This window comes from Hoplias malabaricus, chromosome 2, assembly GCF_029633855.1.
Source record: "Hoplias malabaricus isolate fHopMal1 chromosome 2, fHopMal1.hap1, whole genome shotgun sequence".
NCBI classification, from domain to species: domain Eukaryota; kingdom Metazoa; phylum Chordata; class Actinopteri; order Characiformes; family Erythrinidae; genus Hoplias; species Hoplias malabaricus.
In genome coordinates, this window is record NC_089801.1 from 75,680,393 (window position 1) to 75,702,637 (window position 22,245).

The 22,245-nt window shown below is 38.2% G+C and overlaps 1 protein-coding gene across 1 annotated transcript in view; it reads right to left on the minus strand.

Annotated features, from left to right (window-relative positions):
• Window positions 1-3,812: 3,812 nt before the first annotated feature.
• The window catches only part of rgs11 (regulator of G protein signaling 11), a 34,434-nt gene continuing 16,001 nt past the window's right edge, over window positions 3,813-22,245 (minus strand). Inside the window, 14 exon segments of the mRNA XM_066655813.1 lie at window positions 3,813-3,945; window positions 4,279-4,361; window positions 5,543-5,681; window positions 7,248-7,335; window positions 9,239-9,354; window positions 10,282-10,395; window positions 10,601-10,662; window positions 11,639-11,662; window positions 12,577-12,645; window positions 18,935-19,016; window positions 19,326-19,402; window positions 19,547-19,605; window positions 20,041-20,092; window positions 21,762-21,868. Coding sequence (XP_066511910.1) covers window positions 3,813-3,945; window positions 4,279-4,361; window positions 5,543-5,681; window positions 7,248-7,335; window positions 9,239-9,354; window positions 10,282-10,395; window positions 10,601-10,662; window positions 11,639-11,662; window positions 12,577-12,645; window positions 18,935-19,016; window positions 19,326-19,402; window positions 19,547-19,605; window positions 20,041-20,092; window positions 21,762-21,868 — 1,205 coding nt within the window.

A 22,245-nucleotide genomic window follows, 5' to 3' on the forward strand; every position in this document is an offset into this window, starting at 1 on the left:
CTACTCATAAATCCTACTCTTGGGTATAACCCACAGGTAGGCCTCCCAAATTGTCCCCAATCTGATAAACAGCACTGAGACAGAAAATTAATTTCCATTCTCACTTTAGATCTGAACCCAGACCCGAATGTGTTTGGGATTACATGGATCATGTGAGAGAAAATGCAACCAATGTTTAAATTCAGTCATTATATGTGCAAAAGGGTTCATTCATTCATTATCTGTAACCGCTTAACCAATTCAGGGTCGCGGTGGGTCCAGAGCCTACCTGGAATCATTGGGCGCAAGGCGGGAATACACCCTGGAGGGGGCGCCAGTCCTTCACAGGGCAACACAGACACACACACACACACACACACATTCACTCACACTTTTGAGTCGCCAATCCACCTGCAACGTGTGTTTTTGGACTGTGGGAGGAATTTATTTTGCTTTGACTGAGCAGTGACTGAGACTTAAATGGAGGTAGGTTTCAGGACTGTACCACTGGTTCATGAGGATCTCGGAGACTTGAATTATCTTTTATTTTTTAACAAAATTCTACAACCATTTGCAGACTGATGCGTTCTCATTGAGAAACTAGATTAAAAAAGAGTCACAAATCATTCATTATTGTGCTTTATTCATAAGCAGGACGGCTCAGAGAAGCTAGGAAAAGACCAGAGACTCCTAGGAGTCTGAAAAAAGTATCTAATATTTATAAGATATATAAATGCTATATATTTTCTAGGTACAGTTTATATAAATATTATACAATAGCTTAGTTTGAAAGTATTGTGTCTTAAATAGTGTTATACACTTACTGTCAACTTTATTAGAAGAGCTTATCAGTCCAAATCTCAGTAGACCCCCTTACGTCTGAGGATCCGATAGCCGACCCTCATCATTGGTCATGGTGACATTAAGCTCATGTGCAGCAGCTCCAGGGCTTCTTTTCATTTCATGTTTTACTTTTTAGATCATACAAGCTGTGCACACACAACCCAGCATCTTTTTCCTCAATGGTTTAAAGTAAAAATTGATGAATTCATTTATAATAAGGGCATGCAGTGCATTAAGGATCTTGTAGAGTTGTTAAGTAGAATGTAAATGGGGATTATTGCTTTAACGGTATACATCGATCAACCATAATATTATGACCAACTGTCTTAATATGCAATATGTTAATGTGTGTTGTTCTGGTATGAGCGGATCAGACACGGCACTGTGTCCACTCATACCTCGTTGGTCCACCTTGTCAATGCAAAGTCAGAGACAGTAGCTCGTCTGTTGCTAGTTTGTTGGTCGTCCTCTAGTACTTCATCAGTGGACACAGATTGCCACTCACAGGACGCTGTCTGTGGACTATTCTCAGTCCAGCGGTGACACTAAGGGGTTTAAAAACTCGAGCGGCACTGCTGTGTCTGATCCACTCTCACCAGCACAACACATGCTAACAGACCAATACCATGTCAGTGTCACTACAGCACTGAGAATGATCCACCACCCAAATCATACATGCTCTGTGGGGGTCCTGACCATTGAAGAACATTATGAAAGGTGGCAAACAAAGTATTAAGAGCAAGAGATGGACTCCAGTCTGTCAGTATGTGGACAGTGAAGCTGAGAGAATGGACAGTGATTATAGAAACAAGGCCATAATGTTATGGTTGATCAGTGTATATGGGTTCATGCTCGTTTTTCTGCACTAAGGATTTCAATGAATCTCTTACAAATATTATATACAGTTAAGTGCAGAATTATTAATACCCATTACAAATGTATATTTATAGTGAATTTATATTTGACCAATGTTTTATTTCTGACTGGAAATGACAGTTACAAAAGACAGACATTGTGGTAGAAATGGGTTTTAATTCGATTGGTTTTTAAATGCTTTTGTACTAAAAAGAAAATACCTTGTTCAAAGTTGTTCACAGATTTTATCAGTGATGAATAGGACAGCTATTATTTGCCTTCACAACATTCAGATGGATCTTATAATGGCGTTTAACATGTTTTTGCATGTCTCCACTGGGAGACTACAGGTCTTTGCAGTTGGTCTTTATTTCCCTCCACATATTCCCAATGGCATTTAGGTCTGGTATGTCTTGGCTGTCCAAGGCCAGGTTTTACAGCAAACAGCTTGATGTTTTCCTCCTTTACTCATGATACCACTTTATTTTGATAAGGTTGCCTGGCCCACTGGCTGAAAATAAATAAATAAATAAAACAAAACTCCCCCAAGGCAATAGGTTCCCACCACACTTGACCATGATGATGGTGTTCTTGGGAATGAAAGCACAATATTTTACTGTCTTATGTTACTTAGTAACTTCTGTTACTTAAATTCCAGTCAGAAAACTCCAGAATTTGAATGGAACCATAATTTGGTATGAGTATGAATAACCTAGGCTTAACTGTTTATTTCTAACAAACGAAGCTAATTTTAGATTCAAAACAATATTACAGTAAAGTGAAAATATTTAAAAGAAGATGGCATGATAATACATAATATCAATAAGGATGATCTAAAATACATACAAAATAAACTATGAGGAACAGTAAAATATAAGAGAAATTGATCAATATTTGTGGCTAATGAATGGTATTATTGCTGTATCTTAGCTACAATTACCTACTACACAAAATGATATATACCCGTGTACCCAGACACAAGTGTAGCGCCTGATTGATATATCACTGATTCCTGACCACCCAGGTATTCTAAAGGTATGTGCAAATATTATTGAGAACATGCTAATAATTGGCTACAAATATTTTGAGAACAAAACCTTCTGACAATAGAGTAAATCCTTAGAGTTGTGCCACATTAAGAAACTTGGCTGTTAGTGTTCTCCACTAGTTGTACCAAGAAGTCCAATGGCATTGCTGTGGAGGCTGGCTACATATGTCTCAGTTCTAGCTTTCATCTCCCAACATGTGAATCCTAGCTAGTGTGTGGAACATGCAGTGCTTAAATAGGGAGAAAATTGGGTACAAATCACAAAATGCTAAACGAAATATTGTCCTTTAAAGTAACAAGAAAAAGTAAGAAATATACAACTTAATTAAAAAAGCCAACAAAATTCTATGGCCCCCAAAAAGTAGTGTAAATCCCATGTATGCTAGCAGATAGCAGATTACCCATAATTCACTGCTTTGTTTGGTAAAAACCCACATGGAGTAGTGTCCAAAATCATTCACTACCCTCCTGAATTCAGTTCTCTACCATAGTGGAATATATAGCAAATAATATAGGGAAGAGTGAATAGGGAGCCATTTTGGACACAGGGTATAACTAACCTTCTGGAGTTCAAAATAAAAGTCTAACACACAACGGATAGCAGCCTCTTGATCTGGTATTGTATCTTGAAGAAAAAACAAATGTAAATCATCAGTCGGGCCCTAGAGAGGCCATAAATGGATAGTGCAAATTAGCAATCTTTCTATTGCTCTGTATGAGTGTTTGTATTTAGGCAAGGCTATGCAAGTAGCATTACAGAATTTGAGTTCTAAGCCCATGCTGTATATAATTTCTGCTTACAAAAAACATGTATCTCAAATTAAATTTATATTTTCACATCATTTTAGATTTTATAAATTATAAATTTATAATAAAAAAGACTATAATTAATGAACCAACAGAAATTGAAATTTCTTATGTATTTTGACCTATTTTTAAAGAGGTTTTTTAAAGATGTTTTGAAATATAAGATGTTTTTTGCTTTACCATTTTGAGATACATGTTTTGGGTGGTAACCATATGCTTTTACTACTGTAATGGTTCTAAATTAAATATAATAATAGATTCTGGTCATTTCTGTGTGCGACTACGTCCGAGACCCAACTCCAGCATTGGTCTTGGTGGTGTTGCGTAGTGCCTTTCAGTTATCCTCAGCTGTTTGAGTGACAAGAGCCGGAGAGGGGCTTGAATGTCGTTGACGACGCATGAACGGGAACACACTGCAAGACACAGACACACATGTGCACTACATCAGTGGTTCCCAAAATGGAGGTGTGCAGCAAGGCAAAAAACGAGATACATAATGTCACTTGTAATAATTCCACAGTAAATATGATTTGTCACTTATTTTGTTTTGTAAGAACATGCAGTTTTGTATGAATTACAGTGTTTAAAATGGAGTTTGGAAGCAAAAGACAAATACGTGTGTTAGAGTAAGGGCTCGGAAATATTCTCATCTACAAAAGGGGGCGCTGCAATAAATGTTTGGGAATCACTGCACTACTCTGGACCATTAACCACACATCAGAAAAGTAGTGTTAGAGATTTTGTACCTTTTCTTTGTTTCCTGTGGTACTATAGCTTTTGCTAACAAACTCTTGTACAGGTCAGATTTCAGGTAACGTGGATATGAGTCCTGCAAACAAGAAAGATTAAATAAGAGGACGTTTTTAGGGACACCACGTAAATAAACAACTGGCATTTTCCTTTCCACTTCACCTTATACTTCTTTTGGTTATACACCGATGACTGCCTCCTCGCTTCTACACTCACTGTCCATACTCTAAGCTCCACTGACCACACAGGAGCACTCTGTAGTTTTATAATTACAGACTATCATCCATGTGTTGCTCTGTATACATTGTTTTCCCACTTTCACCCTGTTCTTTAATGGTCAGGACCCCCACAGAGTATTATTCATTCTCAATGCTGTAGTGACACTGACGTGGTGGTGTGTTAGTGTGTATTGTTCTGGTATGAGTAGCTGCTGAAGTTTTTAAACACTCACTCTCCACTCTGTTAGACACTCTTACCTCATTGGTCCACCTTGTGGTCCACTCTGGTGCTGCACATTTTGCGCTGATCATCCTCTAGTCCTTCAATAGTGGACACAGGATGCTTTTGGCTGGACATTTTTGGTTGTTGGACTATTTTCAGTCCAGCAGTGACACTTAGAGCTTTAAAAACTCGAGCGGCACTGCTGTGTCTGATCCACTCGCACCAGCACAACACACACCAACACACCACCACCACGTCAGTGTCACTGCAGCACTGAGAATGATCCACCACCCAAATCATACCTTCTTTGTGGGTGTCCTGACCATTGAAGAACAAGGTGAATGGGGGCTAACAATGTATTGTACTACAAAGTACTCCCATGGACAGTGGAGCTAAAAGAGTATGGACAGTGAGTGTAGAGACAAGGTGGTGCTCATAACGTTATGGTTGATCAGTGTTTCTTACATTCCAGAAAATGTGAAAAGTGAAATCTTTCTTTAGTAATGTAAACAAAAGACACACAATTCTTTAGGCTTTTGATGTTTTTCTCTCATTTCTAATTCAGCAGGTAGTTTCTTTTCCTCTAAACTAACCACACCCACCAACCCTTCATAACCGTATTCACCAACCCAGATGTCATAACCATACCAGCACCCGATTCACGTTGACCAATTAGTCTTTTCTTTTTACAGTATTAATATTTTGCAAGTTTGTATAAACGATGTATGCTTTTATAAGCCTATGATACTATCCATAATTAGAGTAACAATACAGATCAAATTTTATACAGAAAGTTGGAGTATCCATTTCATATCTCACCTTTTTCATGAGAAAGTAAATGTGCATTTGTGCATCATCCAAAACAAAACGATGAGGATGTTTTATTCCCTCTAAAGTTTTCTCCATCGTCTTACTGTCAATATTCACCCAGCGACTGGCTCCAGGTGCAAGAAACTGCCTAAAAAAAGAAGCACCTAGATAAAAAAAATGCTTAACTATTGCAAGCCAAAGAAAAAAGGTGTGCACATAGAGAAACAAGAGCAAAGAAAAACTAGGCAATCCTAGTTTAGCCGGACCGCCATTAGCCATATAGCCATTGTCACTAGGGTTGAGCGGTACAATGATAAAACCATATACCGCGGTATTTAAAAATGTGATGAGTTCTCACCCCTCGCTTCCGTTGTGTGTTTAGCTGAACCTATGTGTGCTTTTAGGTCCTTTACACCTTTATTTGCTACACATGGGAAAACATGGGCATTTCTTTTTTTAATTCACCCGGGAGTTTACATTTACGTTTCAGCATAGCTGCTCGAGATGAGGGTGGGTACATGAGCTTTGACTGACGTAAACAATGACTACTGACGTGCAGACTGACCAATTAAATGTTTACAGAGAAGGTTATCGACCAATAACGGTAGCTCTACAGTCAGACCGTCCAATCAGAAGATTCTAGACTACTTCACCACGCCCCCTTCTCACTCAAGCGAACCAATCGGAGTAGGGGAGGGCGGGACTAGTTTGTGAACAAAACGCTTCTCGAAGTTCTATGTAAACTCTAGAAAAACAAAATCCCGGACGTTTGTGAAATTCCGTCCTGACATTTTTTTAAGTCTAAAAAAGAGGACATGTCCGGGTAAAAGAGGACGTCTGGTCACACTATTTAAAACACTGAGCTGTTTACCGCGGTGGACGGCGGACCTGGTGTATGGTCCATTTCAGCTCTCAACTCTCTGACCCCTTGAACACTTCAACCCTCGCGCCTTCTGCTCACCATTCAACAACGTCATCAAAGTGAACACTTCAATGAAGGATTTAGGGCTTATGAAAATTTTTTGCCGATTTAGAAATATCAAAAAGTGGACTTGTCCGGGAAAAAGAGGACGTTTAGTCACCGCCGAACGGTTCCACATTTTGTTCACGAACTAGAACGTGAAATATGGCTGAACTAACGACAGACGGTGTAGTAGCGCCACCTTAAGTTCTCGCTGTAAAATACGGCTGAACTAACGGTCCCTACTTGCGCATGCGCGTTTCAACATTAGGACTCAGTAAGCGAAAATGCCTCTTCTAGGCCGAACCAGTAGGCGGTCCGGCAAAAACACAATGTAAACAAAGTAAAGCTGTACAATATAAAGCTTGTATAAAACCATATACATTTTTAGCGCACCAAAACAATACACTTTAGTTCTATATATACACATTACAAAAGGTATAGAAATAATGGGATTCTTAATGCTATCATCTTCGAGAGGTAGGGAAATAAATATTGCTTAAAATCCAAACAATCAGAAAACAATTGACACTAAATTAGAACGAAAGCTTTATAATACATAGTATATTACACTTAGTAATTGAGGTTTATTTAATAGCTTGTTTATTTTTGTGCTTTATTCGCATTTATTCATGACACTCAAACAGATATGATGCATGTAATTTTTCAGGGGATGCATACATAACAATAGCCACAATGTGATCGCTATGTGCAGCTTAAATGCATTTAAATCTGAAACCTGTGATGTCATACTTGTAAACCTCATCCACTTTTGCTGGAATTTTGGAGGCTTCTCCATGCCGCACTTCCTCACAAGCCTGCCAGAAGTACAAGTTCTCCGCTGAGAAAAAGACAGGAATAGAGTAAGGAGAACGGATGATGGGGCAAAAGGAGGGGCAGGGGGGGGGGGGTGAGAGCAGAGGGGGTAGAGGGAATAAGACAGAGAGAGGTATTGGGAGGCGAAAGGAAAGAAAGGAGCAGAAGAGACAAGAAACATGGGGAGCTGTTACATTATTGATGCTTTTGGAAAGTGCAGTGGGATGAAAAGAAGAGCCCCTCAAACTCCTAAAAGCACTGCAGTGAAGGCAGAGGCCACACTGGGTCAAGCCAAAAATCAGCATATTTCTACCTTGTTTTTCAAGCTTACAATTTTAAAATACTTTAAAATATCTGTCACTGAGTATCCACTCCATACTACAACAGTGAAAGCCTTTGTCAAAGCTCCTAACACTGTTTTCACCTATATCTTTAGCATGATTAAAACTGTAGATTGTTTTGGAATAGTGCACCTGCAATATTCATTCATTCATTGTTGGTAACCGCTTATCCAATTCAGGGTAACGGTGGGTAAGGAGCCTACCCGGAATCACTGGGCGCAAGGCGGGAACACACCCTGGAGGGGGTGCCAGTCCTTTGCAGGGGAAACACTCACACCTTCATTCACACTTGGACACTTTGAGTCGCCAATCCTACTACCAACATGTGTTTTTGGACTGTAGGAGGAAACCGGAGCACCCAGAGGAAACCCACACAGACACAGGGAGATCACACCACACTCCTCACAGACAGTCACCCAGAGGAAACCCACACAGACACAGGGAGAACACACCACACTCCTCACAGACAGTCACCCAGAGGAAACCCACACAGACACAGGGAGAACACACCACACTCCTCACAGACAGTCACCCAGAGGAATCCCACGCAGACACAGAGAGAACACATCACACTCCTCACAGACAGTCACCCGGAGGAAACCCACGCAGACACAGGGAGAACACACTACACTCCTCACAGACAGTCACCCAGAGGAAACCCACATAGACACAGGGAGAACACACCACACTTCTCACAGACAGTCACCCGGAGGAAACCCACGGAGACACAGGGAGAACACACCACACTCCTCACAGACAGTCACCCGGAGGAAACCCACGCAGACACAGGGAGAAAACACCACACTCCTCACAGGCAGTCACCCGGAGGAAACCCACGCAGACACAGGGAGAACACACCAAACTCCTCACAGACAGTCACCCGGAGCGGGACTTGAACCCACAACCTCCAGGTCCCTGGAGCTGTGTGACCGCGACACCTACCTGCTGCAACTTTCAGAACTGTTTGTAACAATGATGATAGGCATCAGAATTCTGTAGGCTCAATGCCTCATTCATTCATTTTCTATAACCTTTTTTTTGTTTTCAGGGTTCTTGTAAGTCCAGAGCCTATCTGGAATCATTGGGCACAAGCAAAGAGCACCTCCTGAACAGAGCATCCATAAAAAGACTGAGAGTACCCTGCATAATGCCTGAGACGTGAGTTAATGTTTTGGCCTGAAATGCACTTTTTTTTTTATGATGGAGAGCTTCTTATATAAGGCAAAATATTATCCAAATTAAAAGTTATTTTTTCAAATTAAGTCCTTGCTTAACCTTAAAAATACTTCATACAGCATCCATTGTTTCTGTACAATTAATCATTTCAGATGACATTTTATTAATCTCAGTTACTGAATAATGCAGAAATTATGAAAAATTGGTGAACATCCCCTACTATAATGAGGTTAATTATAATTTTATAATAATTCTGGTCATTTCAGAACTTTTTAATTAATTAAATGTCATAAAAATATAAAAACCTTAAAATATGGGAGTACCATATTTTAAAGATAGCACAAATGTTCTTGGCATTCTGTAAATGTGTGTTTGAGACAGTGTGTGTTCTCGTGCAGTGTGTGTGTATACCACTGAACTCTTTCTCCAGGTAAGTAAGGAGCTCTTTTCTGCCTAACTGGTCGTTGAGCAGCTCCATGAAGCTGAAACTCCAGCGCTCCACTCGCAGTTTGGTTGGCATTGTTATCCTGGGTAAAAACACGAACTGATCACAAATGTCTTTTAAAAATATTGAAATCTCAAAGTTTTCAAATGACATAACTATGTCATACATTGCATTCTACTGTTTCTTTTTCGCATGTGCAGTACTGTTCAAGAATTTTAGGCACTGGATAATATAAATGATAAATGTAAACCTATTATACCTACACAGTGACAGCGTATTTGGTCAGAAACTCTCTTAAAGGGGACATATTATGCAAAACTAACTTTTTGTGTGCTTTTGTATTTCCACTTCGGTTTCTACTGCTCCTATAAACACTCCAAGCGCAAATAAAATCAATCAAACGTTTTTTGTGAGTCAGTTGAAAGGTTTTGTTGTCAGGATTCTTCTACGAGCCTTTTGAAGGGCTCCCTTATTGTGACCTCACAATAAGGAAATTTGCATAGAACCACCCTAGCATCACCCCTCACCTGCATAAACATAGCTGGGTGGGGCATGGCCAGGCAACAGCCTTTTTGCATAAAAGTGACAGAGCCCTTAAATGGCTGATTCTGAAATGGACTGAAACTGGCAAAAATAGAGCCGGTGAGATCTCTTTATGTGAGAGTGATTTTGTGCAAAGAACTTCATGAACATGTTTTGTATAGCCCATTGATATATTCTAACTTGTTTAAAAAGAGGAATAATATGTCCCCTTTAAAACACTTACAAAGCAATATAAGTACTACCACAAATCTGATTACTATTGTACATGTTTTATTGAACTTCTAAGTCAGACATCTACAGAGAAAATACTTCTGAACATTCTAACACACTGTTACTCTTCTTATGCTGAATGTAACAGAGAAAAAAACATTAGCAAAATGACTATTTAATTGCATTGTCTGTACATGATCTCAACAGGTTTTCACTTAGAAAATACACTATTATTAATATAAATGTTGTAACTTACATTTCAGAATTCATGTTCCAGAACATTATGTCGTCTGTTATCCAAGGGTTGCTAGGAAGGCATCCTTGCATTATGGGGTCATGATCCTGATACTGTTCACAGTGCTTAACAAAACTACACACACAAACACAAGGTTTAAAGACAAAAAAACATTTTTAGAGCATTAAATCACCCTAAGGCTACTACTGGTGTGTTTGAAAAATGCTAATTAAAAGAAAGCCATTATCCACACTCAGACTCACTGAGATATCAGATCACAACAGACTTGCGTAGCCACACACAACAAATACACATAAAAAACTTTATTGACTTGAAGCACCTTTCCAGACAGATAGAGGACTTGACTCGATTTCTCCCCAGACCTCTTCTGTTTTGCTCAATCTAAGGTTTACCATTCAACACACACACACACACACACACACACACACACACACACACAATGTATTTACATATATTTTACACAGTCATATGAAAACTCTTTCTGGATCAAAGTGTGTAAAAGTTATGAAACAATGTATATTTCATTATACTTTTATTGGAACTCAGTTACATTTAATGTTACATTTTAATGGTAAATTCAGTAAATAAACATCAACTAAAATGTATCAGAATATACATATAGAAAATCAACAACACAGAAGTGTTGGTATATATTTATACCTGTAGCAATATACACAGCTTTTTAAATCCAAGATGGATTTAAATCTGAGCAAACAAAGCAATTGCAACTAATCATGATTACAGTGATCCCTCGTTTTTCGTGGAGGATGTGTTCCAAGACCACCCGCGAAAAACGAATTTCCACGAAGTAGAGGAAAGATATTTTTTTATGTATTTAACGAGTATTTGGACTTTTAAAACCCTCCCTGTTACTGTTAACAACCCACCCTTTGCATTAAACAGTCGTTCTATAATGTTCTTCAGCTGGAACTACATGTGATATCCCACCAGTTTCATTAATAGAGTCATTCCTAAGCTGTGATTTAGCATTTCACTCGGATGTGGACATGAACAATACATGTACTGTACTTAAGAAACACCTGTAAATAATATATTTTGTCACCTACAGGCCCAGTCTAATACATGTAAATAATAATTTTAAAAAATACTTTTAATTTACACACCATAAGAAAATGATATTTTTAGGCAATATAGCGGCCATAAGCCCCCTTGAAAAAACCAGCGAAGTAGCGAGGGATTACTGCAATTACACCAAATAACGTGATTAATTATAGTAAATTCTTTAAAACATATACTAGAGTCCAGTATGCTGGCAAATATTTAAATAGGGGAACATAAAGTTATCATAAAGTATGAAATATCCCACCAATAAAAAAAATTCTTAAAATGTAGTTACCTCTTTCTTGTAGAATTCGACATTCTTTTCTAAAATTCAGCAGAAAAACAACATGTTACTATTTGTTTTAGTAACACTCCTGTGCCTGTGTTTATGTCTGAAAAATAATTGTTCAAAAATTAGCCACAAGATTAAACCCAATGACAGGTGAGTTTAATGATATTGATGGTCTTCCAGTGGCAACCGTCAAGGCGTGGGATATATTAGGCAGCAAGTGTAAAATCAAGCGTGGAAACAGGAAAAAGTCATGTCAAGCCCAGATTTTAACACCCTACATGGCCTGCCATTTTGGAGAAGCTCTGACCAAATTATTACGACAACCATAATTTGGCTCTTGTGATTTTTGCTCAGATCATTAGGCTTGCCCATTTTTCCTGCTTCCATCACATAAACTTCAATAACTTCATATTAACTTGCTCTGTAGTATATACCACCTTTTGAAAGATGCCAATTTTCACCAGTCAGTGGATTTAATCTTGTGGAAGATTGACTTATGTGCCCACAGACAGGAGATTAGAAAGACTTCTAGAAAAGAAACACTTACTTGGAAGGTATACATCAGGAAAATGAAAGGAGTGGAAAAAAAGAAATGAAAAAATAAACAGTGACCTTTCATCGCAAGACAACTGGTCAAATACTAACACTCTTAATGATGAATCCTAATATCTGGACGAACCTTGTATAGCACTGCTGTTTCCTCAGGGTAAAAAACAGTTTTCCTCCTCACTTTACACAACAAGATACATATTTAATGACAGTGAAATGGTGATTAATGACAGGTGCAGGTAGAAGACACCTGTGGTGGGGCCATTTTATGTGCCTTTTAGGCTTGGCACTTGTGAATGTGCATGTCACTCTTAGAAATGTATAATTAAGTGAATATGAATATGTATATATGTATGTTTAAGTAATATGCTGTAAATTTTCAGATGACTGACCAATTGAACTCGTGTGTTTGAGACGTTCCTCCTTTCAGGTCCCTGTTCCAAAAAGTCCATTACACCTGGCTGCAGAAAGACGAAAAAAATGAATTCATTATTATTAGTGTGATTATAATGCATCATAATGTGATTACAATACACCTTGATCTGGCTTGGATTGTATCTCTCTGATACGCATATAAATACCAACTAAATACATTTTAGCTGTATTTATTTTTAGATTTAATAGATTTCTACTCATCTGTAATGATTACAAATTCCACCCAGTAGTTAGGGCTCTCCACCAAGCACATTCCTGAAGACTAACACACACGTCCCCCTCCATAAGACAGCCAACACTTCTTTTTTCAAAATGCCACTGACGTCATATTACTGGAGTTCAACACACTTGGAGGAGAACACTAACCGATTATTCTTTTATGTCAGCTAACACATACTTGCATTTTTGAGCATTTTGCTGAGTGATTGGGGGATGGAGGGCTGTCCCACCCACTGAGAGTGTGTGAGGAATCCAGGCATCACTGGATACCAAACAAGCACTCTGCCAACCAATTAATTCTAATAGTATCCTAGTAGTGTTTTCTGAACAAATGCAGTTAATGCTATTTTGCACAGTAACGTGTTTAAGGATGTTAAATAACTGATTTAGATAATTGACCTCAACACTTTAATTTAAAGCCTTAGTGCTTAAAGATTTATAAAACATTATTAGTATGCAAATTATATGTTTTTTAGAGTTATGCCTGTAGTTGCTGACACTCCAAAATAGGTAAATGTCTATATACAGGTGCTGCACATCTTGATGGTATGGTGTGGTATATGGGGTACAAAGATAGTGGGGCCATTCTTCATCTATGGAAACCTCAAGGCCACTGGATATGCGAAATTGCTACATGATGATGTGTTTTCCTCTTTATGCACTGAAGCTGGCACATTCCCTAAGTTTTTCCAGCAAGATGGTGCACCACCACATTATGGGTGTCAGGTCCAAGCATTCCTAGATGAACAGTTTCCTGGAAAGTGGATTGGTCGTCGTGGGCCAGTTGAATGGCCCCCAAGGTCTCCCGATCTGACCCCCTTAGACTTTTATCTTTGGGGTCATCTGAGGGCAATTGTCTATGCTGTGAAGACACGAGATGTGCAGCACCTGAAACTACGGATACTGGAAGCCTGTGCTAGCATTTCTCCTGCGGTGTTGAAGAGTGGGAGAAGAGGTTTGCATTGACAATCCAACACAATTGGCAGCACTTTGAACACATTTTATAAGTGGTCAGAAACTTGTAAATAACTCATGAAAGAATAAAGTTACGTTAAAACCAAGCACACCATTGTTTTTCTTGTGAATTCTCAATAAGTTTGATGTGTCACTTGACCCTCTTCCCATTGAGAAAACAAAAGTTGGCTCCAAAATGGCCGACTTCAAAATGGCCGCAATGGTCACCACCCATCTTGAAAAGTTTCCCCCCTTCCATTTACTAATGTGCCACAAACAGGAAGTTAATATCACCAACCATTCCCATTTTATTAAAGTGTGTCCATATAAATGGCTCACCCTGTAGAATAGAGACCATGCATAAAAGTAATAGACAGATATTTTTATCCCCTCCATCAAGGAAGCATTAAGAGACATGGCTCAAAACCGGCGCTATGCCCCTAAAGTGGATGATGATTTAGATTTAAAACCAGATTAAATCTTCAGTCAGATGTAGGCAGACTTCGTAGCTTTGATGCTAGGATTTTTAACCTTGTGCATTTGTGTAAATCACTTAATGACACTTTTTCTGTTGGAATTACTGTTGGAAAGCAAACAAACACATAAATCCACACACAGGAATGTGAAGGAATGAAATGACCTCATGCTGCACAGATTAAACCTCCAATTCCACTGATGGCTGCGTAGGTGCCCTTCTCTCTCTCTCTCTCTCTCTCTCTCTCACAGAGGATATCTTAATAATGGAATCCTCTTAAGCGCTGAGGCATAGGATGGAGCCATTAGAGAGAAAGCCCTGGTCACATGACCCTGCCAGCAAAATACACAACAAACAAAAAACCCACTCACTATGCTTCCTCATGCATTTTATTCTCTGGGGCATTACTATCTTCCCTTCTTTCACCAGCACCTCAAAACACCCTTTCACATCATCCATTCTGTAAAATGCTAATAGGCACCAAATTCCACCCTGTTACTCCTTTTATTTCCTCCCCGTTTTATTCATGTTCATTTTATCCATTTTATTTTGACCTCCCTGTCACACATTCCCTTCCTCTCCTCAGTCTACATTCCCTCTCTAGTTATCTCCTTCCTCTCCCTTCCCCCCACTTTTTAAACAGAACTGATGCTTTTAACAGGCCCAGTGAATATTTCATAAGTTGAGGCTGCACGTAAACATTAAGAGCATGTGTAGGATTGTCTGAACCGGCGCCATCCCCAGTTTGGTGTTTGTTTGGTGCATGCTGCAGTGTATCTTATATTAACTATACAGAAATGATGAGATAATATTGATTTTTGTAACGTTGTAAGCGAAGGTTTGCACACCATTGGTCAAAATAAATGTTTTGTTAATTCAAATATGAAAATAAAATGGATCGTCCTTTAGAGGAGGCAAAGTCACATGGAATTTATGCAAATTTTAGCAGTTTCTGACTTCTCTATATTTGACAAAAACCTATTTTACACAAAAGAAAATGTCATTAGCTTCCAGTGTAAGTTAATGTTTGTGTATAATGTATAATATTCACTTGAACTGTTATTTAACAGGCAAATAGATTTTCAGTGTTTCCAATTATGAGCTTATTTCTATTAAATGTAAACATATTTAAAAAATGACACCAGCAAATACTCCAAAAATCTGGGACAGATTCATGTTTACCACTGGGTCACATCTTTTCTTTTACAGTGAAACTTTGACTTACGAGTAAATCAGCTTACGAATTTTCAAAGATACGAGCAATCTCTCTGACAATTTTATGCTTTAAGATGCAAGCCAAGATCTGATTTACAAGCGAGGGAACTTACGCCACCTGCCACTAGGTAGCCCAGCGAGCGTTCCGTTCACTTGTTTTCTTGCCGTGAAAGCCTGTCGTATCGCTGTTTTTTGCATCATTTTAACGTTAAGCGATATAACAAGAAAAGAAAGACTCCCCTAACATCCTCCGCCAATCTCCTCCAACTCCACCATCTCCAAAGTAAATATAATTAGTAGAACCAGTTTATTTTTTACATTATTTTTATTATGTATTATTATACATTATTTATTTATAAATAAAATTTTTCTTATTTAAAAACTTTGTTAACTTTGTATTTAAAAACTTAAAAAATTGTGGATTTTATGCTGCTGGAAAAAATTAATAGTATTTCGATTAATTTTAATTGGTAAATTTAATATGATGTACGAGGAAATTGAGTTACGAATTCGATCACAGAACAAATTAAACTTGTAAGTCAAGGTATTGCTGTAATGTGTTGCGGTTGTGCTGTATACAAGACTTCAGATTCTTATAGTCTGTGGTCACTGTGGTCTGATTTTCCTGATTCTTATGATGTGCCATACATTTTCTACAGAAGACAGTTCTTGACTGCAGGCAGGCCAGTCATGCACACACACTTAGGCGAAGTCACGCTGTTGTAACTCATGCAGAATTAGGCCAGGCATTTTCCTGTTGAAATAGACATGGAGTTCCTGGGATAAGACATTGTCTTGATGGCAGCATATGTCTCTCCAAAATATCAGTACAACATTCTGCATCAATTGAACCTTCACATGATCACCCATTGATAGGGAGGCCAGATGTCCAGCTTAAGGCCGGAATGTCCAGTTTTCCAGCTCCAAGTCCTCTGTCCATGCCTGGACGGAAACTTCATATTCCTCATTTTTTAGGGTGAACTAGTCAATTGTTTCCCTTTGAATTGGTTTGAGATTTTTTGTCATTGGTTCATTCACATGTCACGTGCCTTATATTTAATTGGTTTAACAGAAATATGTGCGTGGGTTTCCTCCGGGTGCTCCGGTTTCCTCCCGCAGTATAAAAACACACGTTGGTAGGTGGATTAGTGACTCAAAAGTTTTTCCGCCTTGCGCCCAATGATTCCAGGTAGGCTCTGGATCCACCGCGACCCTGAACTGGATAAGCAGTTACAGATAATGAATGAATGAATAAACAGCAATATGTGATATTGTAGGTTTCCTATGGGCTACTATAGAAGTTCAGTCCTCGCCCATGTATTTCTTTAGTTGTTAGCAGAGCAGAAATGAGAGGAATCATCATGAATCTACTGCAGAATAGTGTGCTGATGATATGGACAGCACATTCCTGGCCAATAGCGAACTTTTGGAGGTAGTGAGTGCAGGATTAAAATATCACAATTAGGGCATACATTTTGGTAAGAAAAACAAAAATGTAGGTTAAATTTACTCAAAACATTATAGAAGGTAGGTTTTTTATTTTTGTGTGGTAGTATTAAGCTGTGATGTCTTGTTTTTTTGGCAAGGGATATCCTCCTTTTTGCAGTAATGAATGTGACCACCATACCCATGCAGTAGGCACTGATGGACAACCATGACATCACAGAAGGTGGCCTTTGCACCTGTTGTTAGTAACCATTTGGATGGTCTTTTTCATGTAGAATCCAATGTCTATTTTCACCAAAAACAAGCTGAAACATGAACCTTTTATTTTCTTTTGGTCCATTTCAGATGACTTTGGCCCGGAGAACTTGCTGGTGTTTCTGCACAATATTAATATATGGCTTCTTCTTTGTATAATACAATTTCAGGTTGTATTTCTTGATTCAGCAGCACTGTTAAGTTACAATGATTTTCCAAAGTACTCCTGAGCCCATGTAGCTATGTCCATCACTGTACCATGATAGTTTCTCGAACAATAACTCCTGTCTTATTTTCCCTCTGCACAATTTCTTTTTAAATATGTTGCAGGCGTAACATTCTATAGTTTTTTATTTTTTTGTCATTGAAAACAAATAAAATGCTTTCTTTATTTCTACAATGTCAGTTAAATAAAAGTTATATGTATAAACGTATATGTATATTAGGGGTAACATAATAAGTATTTTTGCATGTTGTTGTTGTTTTTTTTCTTCCTTTATTTGAGGTTGGCAGGACAATACACACTGTGAACCAAACACTGCTTGAATACAGTGTGGTATGGTTACACATGCTTGGGTTGTCCATTATTTAAGCTTCAGTGGCAAGTGGAGCAAAGAGAGTACGTCTGAGCTGGAATTATCAAGCCACATTCATCTCCTGTTTGGGAACCTTTGGTGGACCAAACAGTTACCATGTGCCGACATTTGCTTTCAGGCATAAGCTGTTCATGGTTAAGACAGAATGTGAAAAATGGCTGGGAAAAAGCAGTAATTACTGGCAGAAGACTGCAAGCTGTCTGCTGCTGCCATGCTGCCAAATGAAAAACGTGAAAACATGGAATGTGCAACAAACAAAACAAAATCAGTGACCTATTGTTTTTACAAACAAAAGTAAGAACACAAATATAATTAATTCAGCTCTGATTTTAAAAGACCTATGTTGGGAGCCCCCACCATCTCATGCCAGTCCTATACTCAGTAGATCATCAGATTAATTCCAGTGATGCCAGAGCCATTTGTAGCTGGAAGTCCAAGAGATCATCTCTCTCATCCCTCATCACTATTCCAGGCTTCTGTTAGCTGATATAACAGAATTGGGCACTTTGTGTTGGAAGCTATAATAAATGCTAAAGAGTGAATGTATGAAATACTGAATTTTTTTATATTTTGTTAGTGAGGTGTCTGTCTACTTTATAGTTTAATAAATGTTTTTAATTAATTAATTAATTAAATTATCTGTAAGTGCTTATCCAGTTCAGGGTCGCAGTGGGACCAGAGCCTACCTGGAATCATTGGGCGCAAGGCAGGAACACACCCTGGAGGGGGCGCCAGTCCTTCACAGGGCAACACAGACACACACACACTCACACCTACGGACACTTCTGAGTCGCCAATCCACCTACCAACGTGTGTTTTTTGACTGTGGGAGGAAACCCACGTAGACACAGAGAGAACACACCACACTACTCACAGACAGTCACCCAGAGGACACCCACGCAGACACTGAGAGAACACACCAACTCCTCACAGACAGTCACCCGGAGTGGGAATCGAACCCACAACCTCCAGGTCCCTGGAGCTGTGTGAATGCGACACTACCTGCTGCGCCACCGTTGTTTTTAATTGCTTTTATTTTTTATTTATTTAATTTTTTTTAATAATGTAAACAAATTAATTGATGATTAAATACTGTATGCTGTAAATATGCTCAAAATATATTACATTTATATATCATATGAATTATGTACTTACGGGAGGCCTGTTAATTAACCAGTAGGCCTGTTCCTGACACTCGAATACAATACGATCAGCCTTCCGCCGCTGTTTGGATGCCCTGATTGAAATAAAAAATACAAACCAAAACACAGTCCTTTATTAACAAAGGACAAACAGTATAATGCCCAACGACTCTATCAACACTGTCATACTACTGATAATGCTGAGTGTTCGGTACTGCTGATATTAAACCATGTATATGTTGATTTGCTAATGTGTATGTTTGTGTTTCAGTTATTACTTGATTGGCTACAGTCTTGAATTCACTTCTCCAGGAATGAGAAGTGTCCCTCCATACATAATGAACAGATCAGGAATAATGTGTGTAGATATGGAGTTTGTATGCCAGAAGCAAACGTCGGTTCACCTAAGCTGCTCTCTCGCCTGCATCACCACAAAATCCCAGGTGTGATTGATCCTCTTATGTAAAGCATTATAACACTCCTAGAAAAGAGAGAGAGAGAGAGAGAGAGAGAGAGAGAGAGAGGAAAAAGAGTAAAGCAAGAGAAAACATTGTCCCAATTGACACATGGTCCAGTAAATGTACTCTGGACGACTGCGCTGAAAATATAATTTTAGCATACATACCTTCTCATACTCTATCAGTTCCCCTTGTTTCCGAATGTTCTTCTTGGCCAGATAAATTGCTTTAGTTGGAAAACAAAAGCAGACTAGCAAGCAAAGCAGACTGAAAATGATGGAATGTTATATTAGCATGGTATCTACACTATTTTGAATTAGCTTATGTTTTGTGATATTGAACAGCAATGTGAGTTGCTGAAATCACTTTTATAAAGTCACTTCATATAATTAATTGCTTGTTCCTAGAATAGACTAGAAGAAAGGGGTCAACTGACCTCAATTACATACATATAAAGGAATGCCAGACTCTTGGAAATCAGCACCATTTTGGTTCCTTGCTCAGAGAATAACTGCATCTTGCAATACTGATTTCTCAGCAAGTGCCCATATAGTGAGCCGGACATTGTGTTAAGTACACATCTTCTGTGATACTGGACAGGGCTGTTTACTGTACGTATAGGAAAATATAATGTGATTTATTTGTGAGTTGCCAAACTCACCATAATCCAGCTCTGAAGCAGGCCACCGGGTTGAAATCCAGTAATATGGTGTCTGGGGAAATGAATGGAAAGAGAGTTGATGTATATGTGTCAGGTGTGTAATGAAGTATGAATTAGCAGATATATTCTGAGCATAATTAGCACAGTTACCATACAATTTACCTTTTGAATAATACTGAAATATTTTCCCAAAGTCCATTACCTAAAGAAAGATGGTACGCTGGGCAAAATGTAAAAGAAATGCAATGATGTACAAATCAAAGAAACCCAAGCAACACACTCCAAAATGTTGAGACGGTGCAATAAAAGACTGGTAATGTTGTGTAATGCTACAAAAAACAACGTAGGTTTAATTAGCAACAGGTCAGTGAAATAATTGGGTTTAAAAAGAGCACCTTTCTGAGAGTTTCTTCTGAAAGGTGGGGAGGTGTTCACCACTGTTCATGAATATGCGTGCAGATGGTGCAACAATTCAAGAATATTGTTTCTCAACTTAAAATAGTAAAGAACTTGGAGATTTCATCATCTAGAGTGTATTAGTACTATAGAATCTTTAAAAGATTCAAAGAATCCAGGGAAACCTCTAAATTCAAGGGACAAAATTGACATGGCTGTGATCTTCTGACCATAAGGTACCACTAAATTAAAAACAGATAAGTTTCTGTATTGGAAATCACTGCATAAGCTCAGAAATATTTCCTAAACATTTTCTGTGAACACAGTTTGTTGCTGCATCAACAAATGCAAGTTAGGACTCACAAATGCAAGGAAGATAAAGATGTAAAGAGGTAACACTACCACCTCTTCTGTTCTGGACTGTGGTCAGAAAAATCTAAATTTTACTTTTTGTAAATCATGTATGCTGCATCCTCCAGACTAAAGACGAGAGAAACCATGCAGATTATTATAAGCACACAGTAAAAAAAGCCAATTCGTTATGGTATGGGGTGCATTAGTGTATAATGTAAAAGCACCGTTAATGCTAAACGATATATAGATATGGAGCAACATGCTGCCATACAGACAAAACACTTTTCTGGGAAGTCCTTGCTTATTTCAGTAAGGCAAGTCCAGTCCACATTCAGCATGGATTACAACAGCATGGTTCCTTAGTAAAAGAGTCCAGGTACTCAAATAGCCCTGACCTGTCATCCACTGAAAAACATTTGGTGAATTATAAAATGAAAAACACTATAATGGAGACCTGAGCTGCTGCAACAGAAATCTTACAACAAGCAAGAATGGGAAAACATTTCACTTTCAAAAATACAACAGTTGTTCTCTTCAGTTCCCAAACATTTACAGAATGTTTCTAAAAGTAAAGGTAATTTAACACAGTGGTAAACATGCCCATGTCACAAATTTCTTGAAATGTGTTGCTGGCATCTAATACAAATCGGCAAACATTAAAAAAAAAAAAAAGACAATAAACTTTCTAGATTTTAACATTTAAAGTATTGTCTTTGTAGTAATGTCAACTAAATATAGGTTTGATTTGCACAACTCTTTTTTTATTATTTATATTTTGCATTTTTTTTCAATGGGGTTTGTATTTACAAGGCTTAATATTTAACAATTTTAAAATATAGCAAGCCCTATATTTTTTAGTTGTTCAGGATTGGGTTTTATTTCATTTCCTTTCAAATACAACATAGTAAAGTCTAAAAAAGTAAAACTCTAACACTAAAACCAGCAGCAAGAAGGGTGTTTGAGGTCATTACCTGGAAACGATATGGTGTCTCATCTTGTTTCAAACACAGGTTGCGAGGCTCCTTTAGTGGATAAATGTATCCATATTTCACCAAGAGGTTTCCTATATGTAATGCCTCTGAAGACACACAAACAAAAATAAAGATACTTTATTACATCCAAACAACACTACTACTGACCCTGGGAATTTAGCAGTAAGTCACAGCTAAGCCTAAGTTATCACTTGCATTTCTTATTAATGCACTGATATGATAATTGTGGCTTGCAATGTGATATTTTTTATGTACATTTCTGGCATAGATAATATATCAGTGCAAATACCTAAACATAAATTAAAAACTGGGACTAAATATTCCTTGCTTGAAAAATGCAGAGGAATACACATGACTTATGTTTAAATATGTCATGAAATACTGGTGTGAAATTTTGATCAAACATTGGATCTTAAGCTGGGCAGCACAGTAGGTGCAGCAGGTAGTGTCGGAGTAGTGTCAC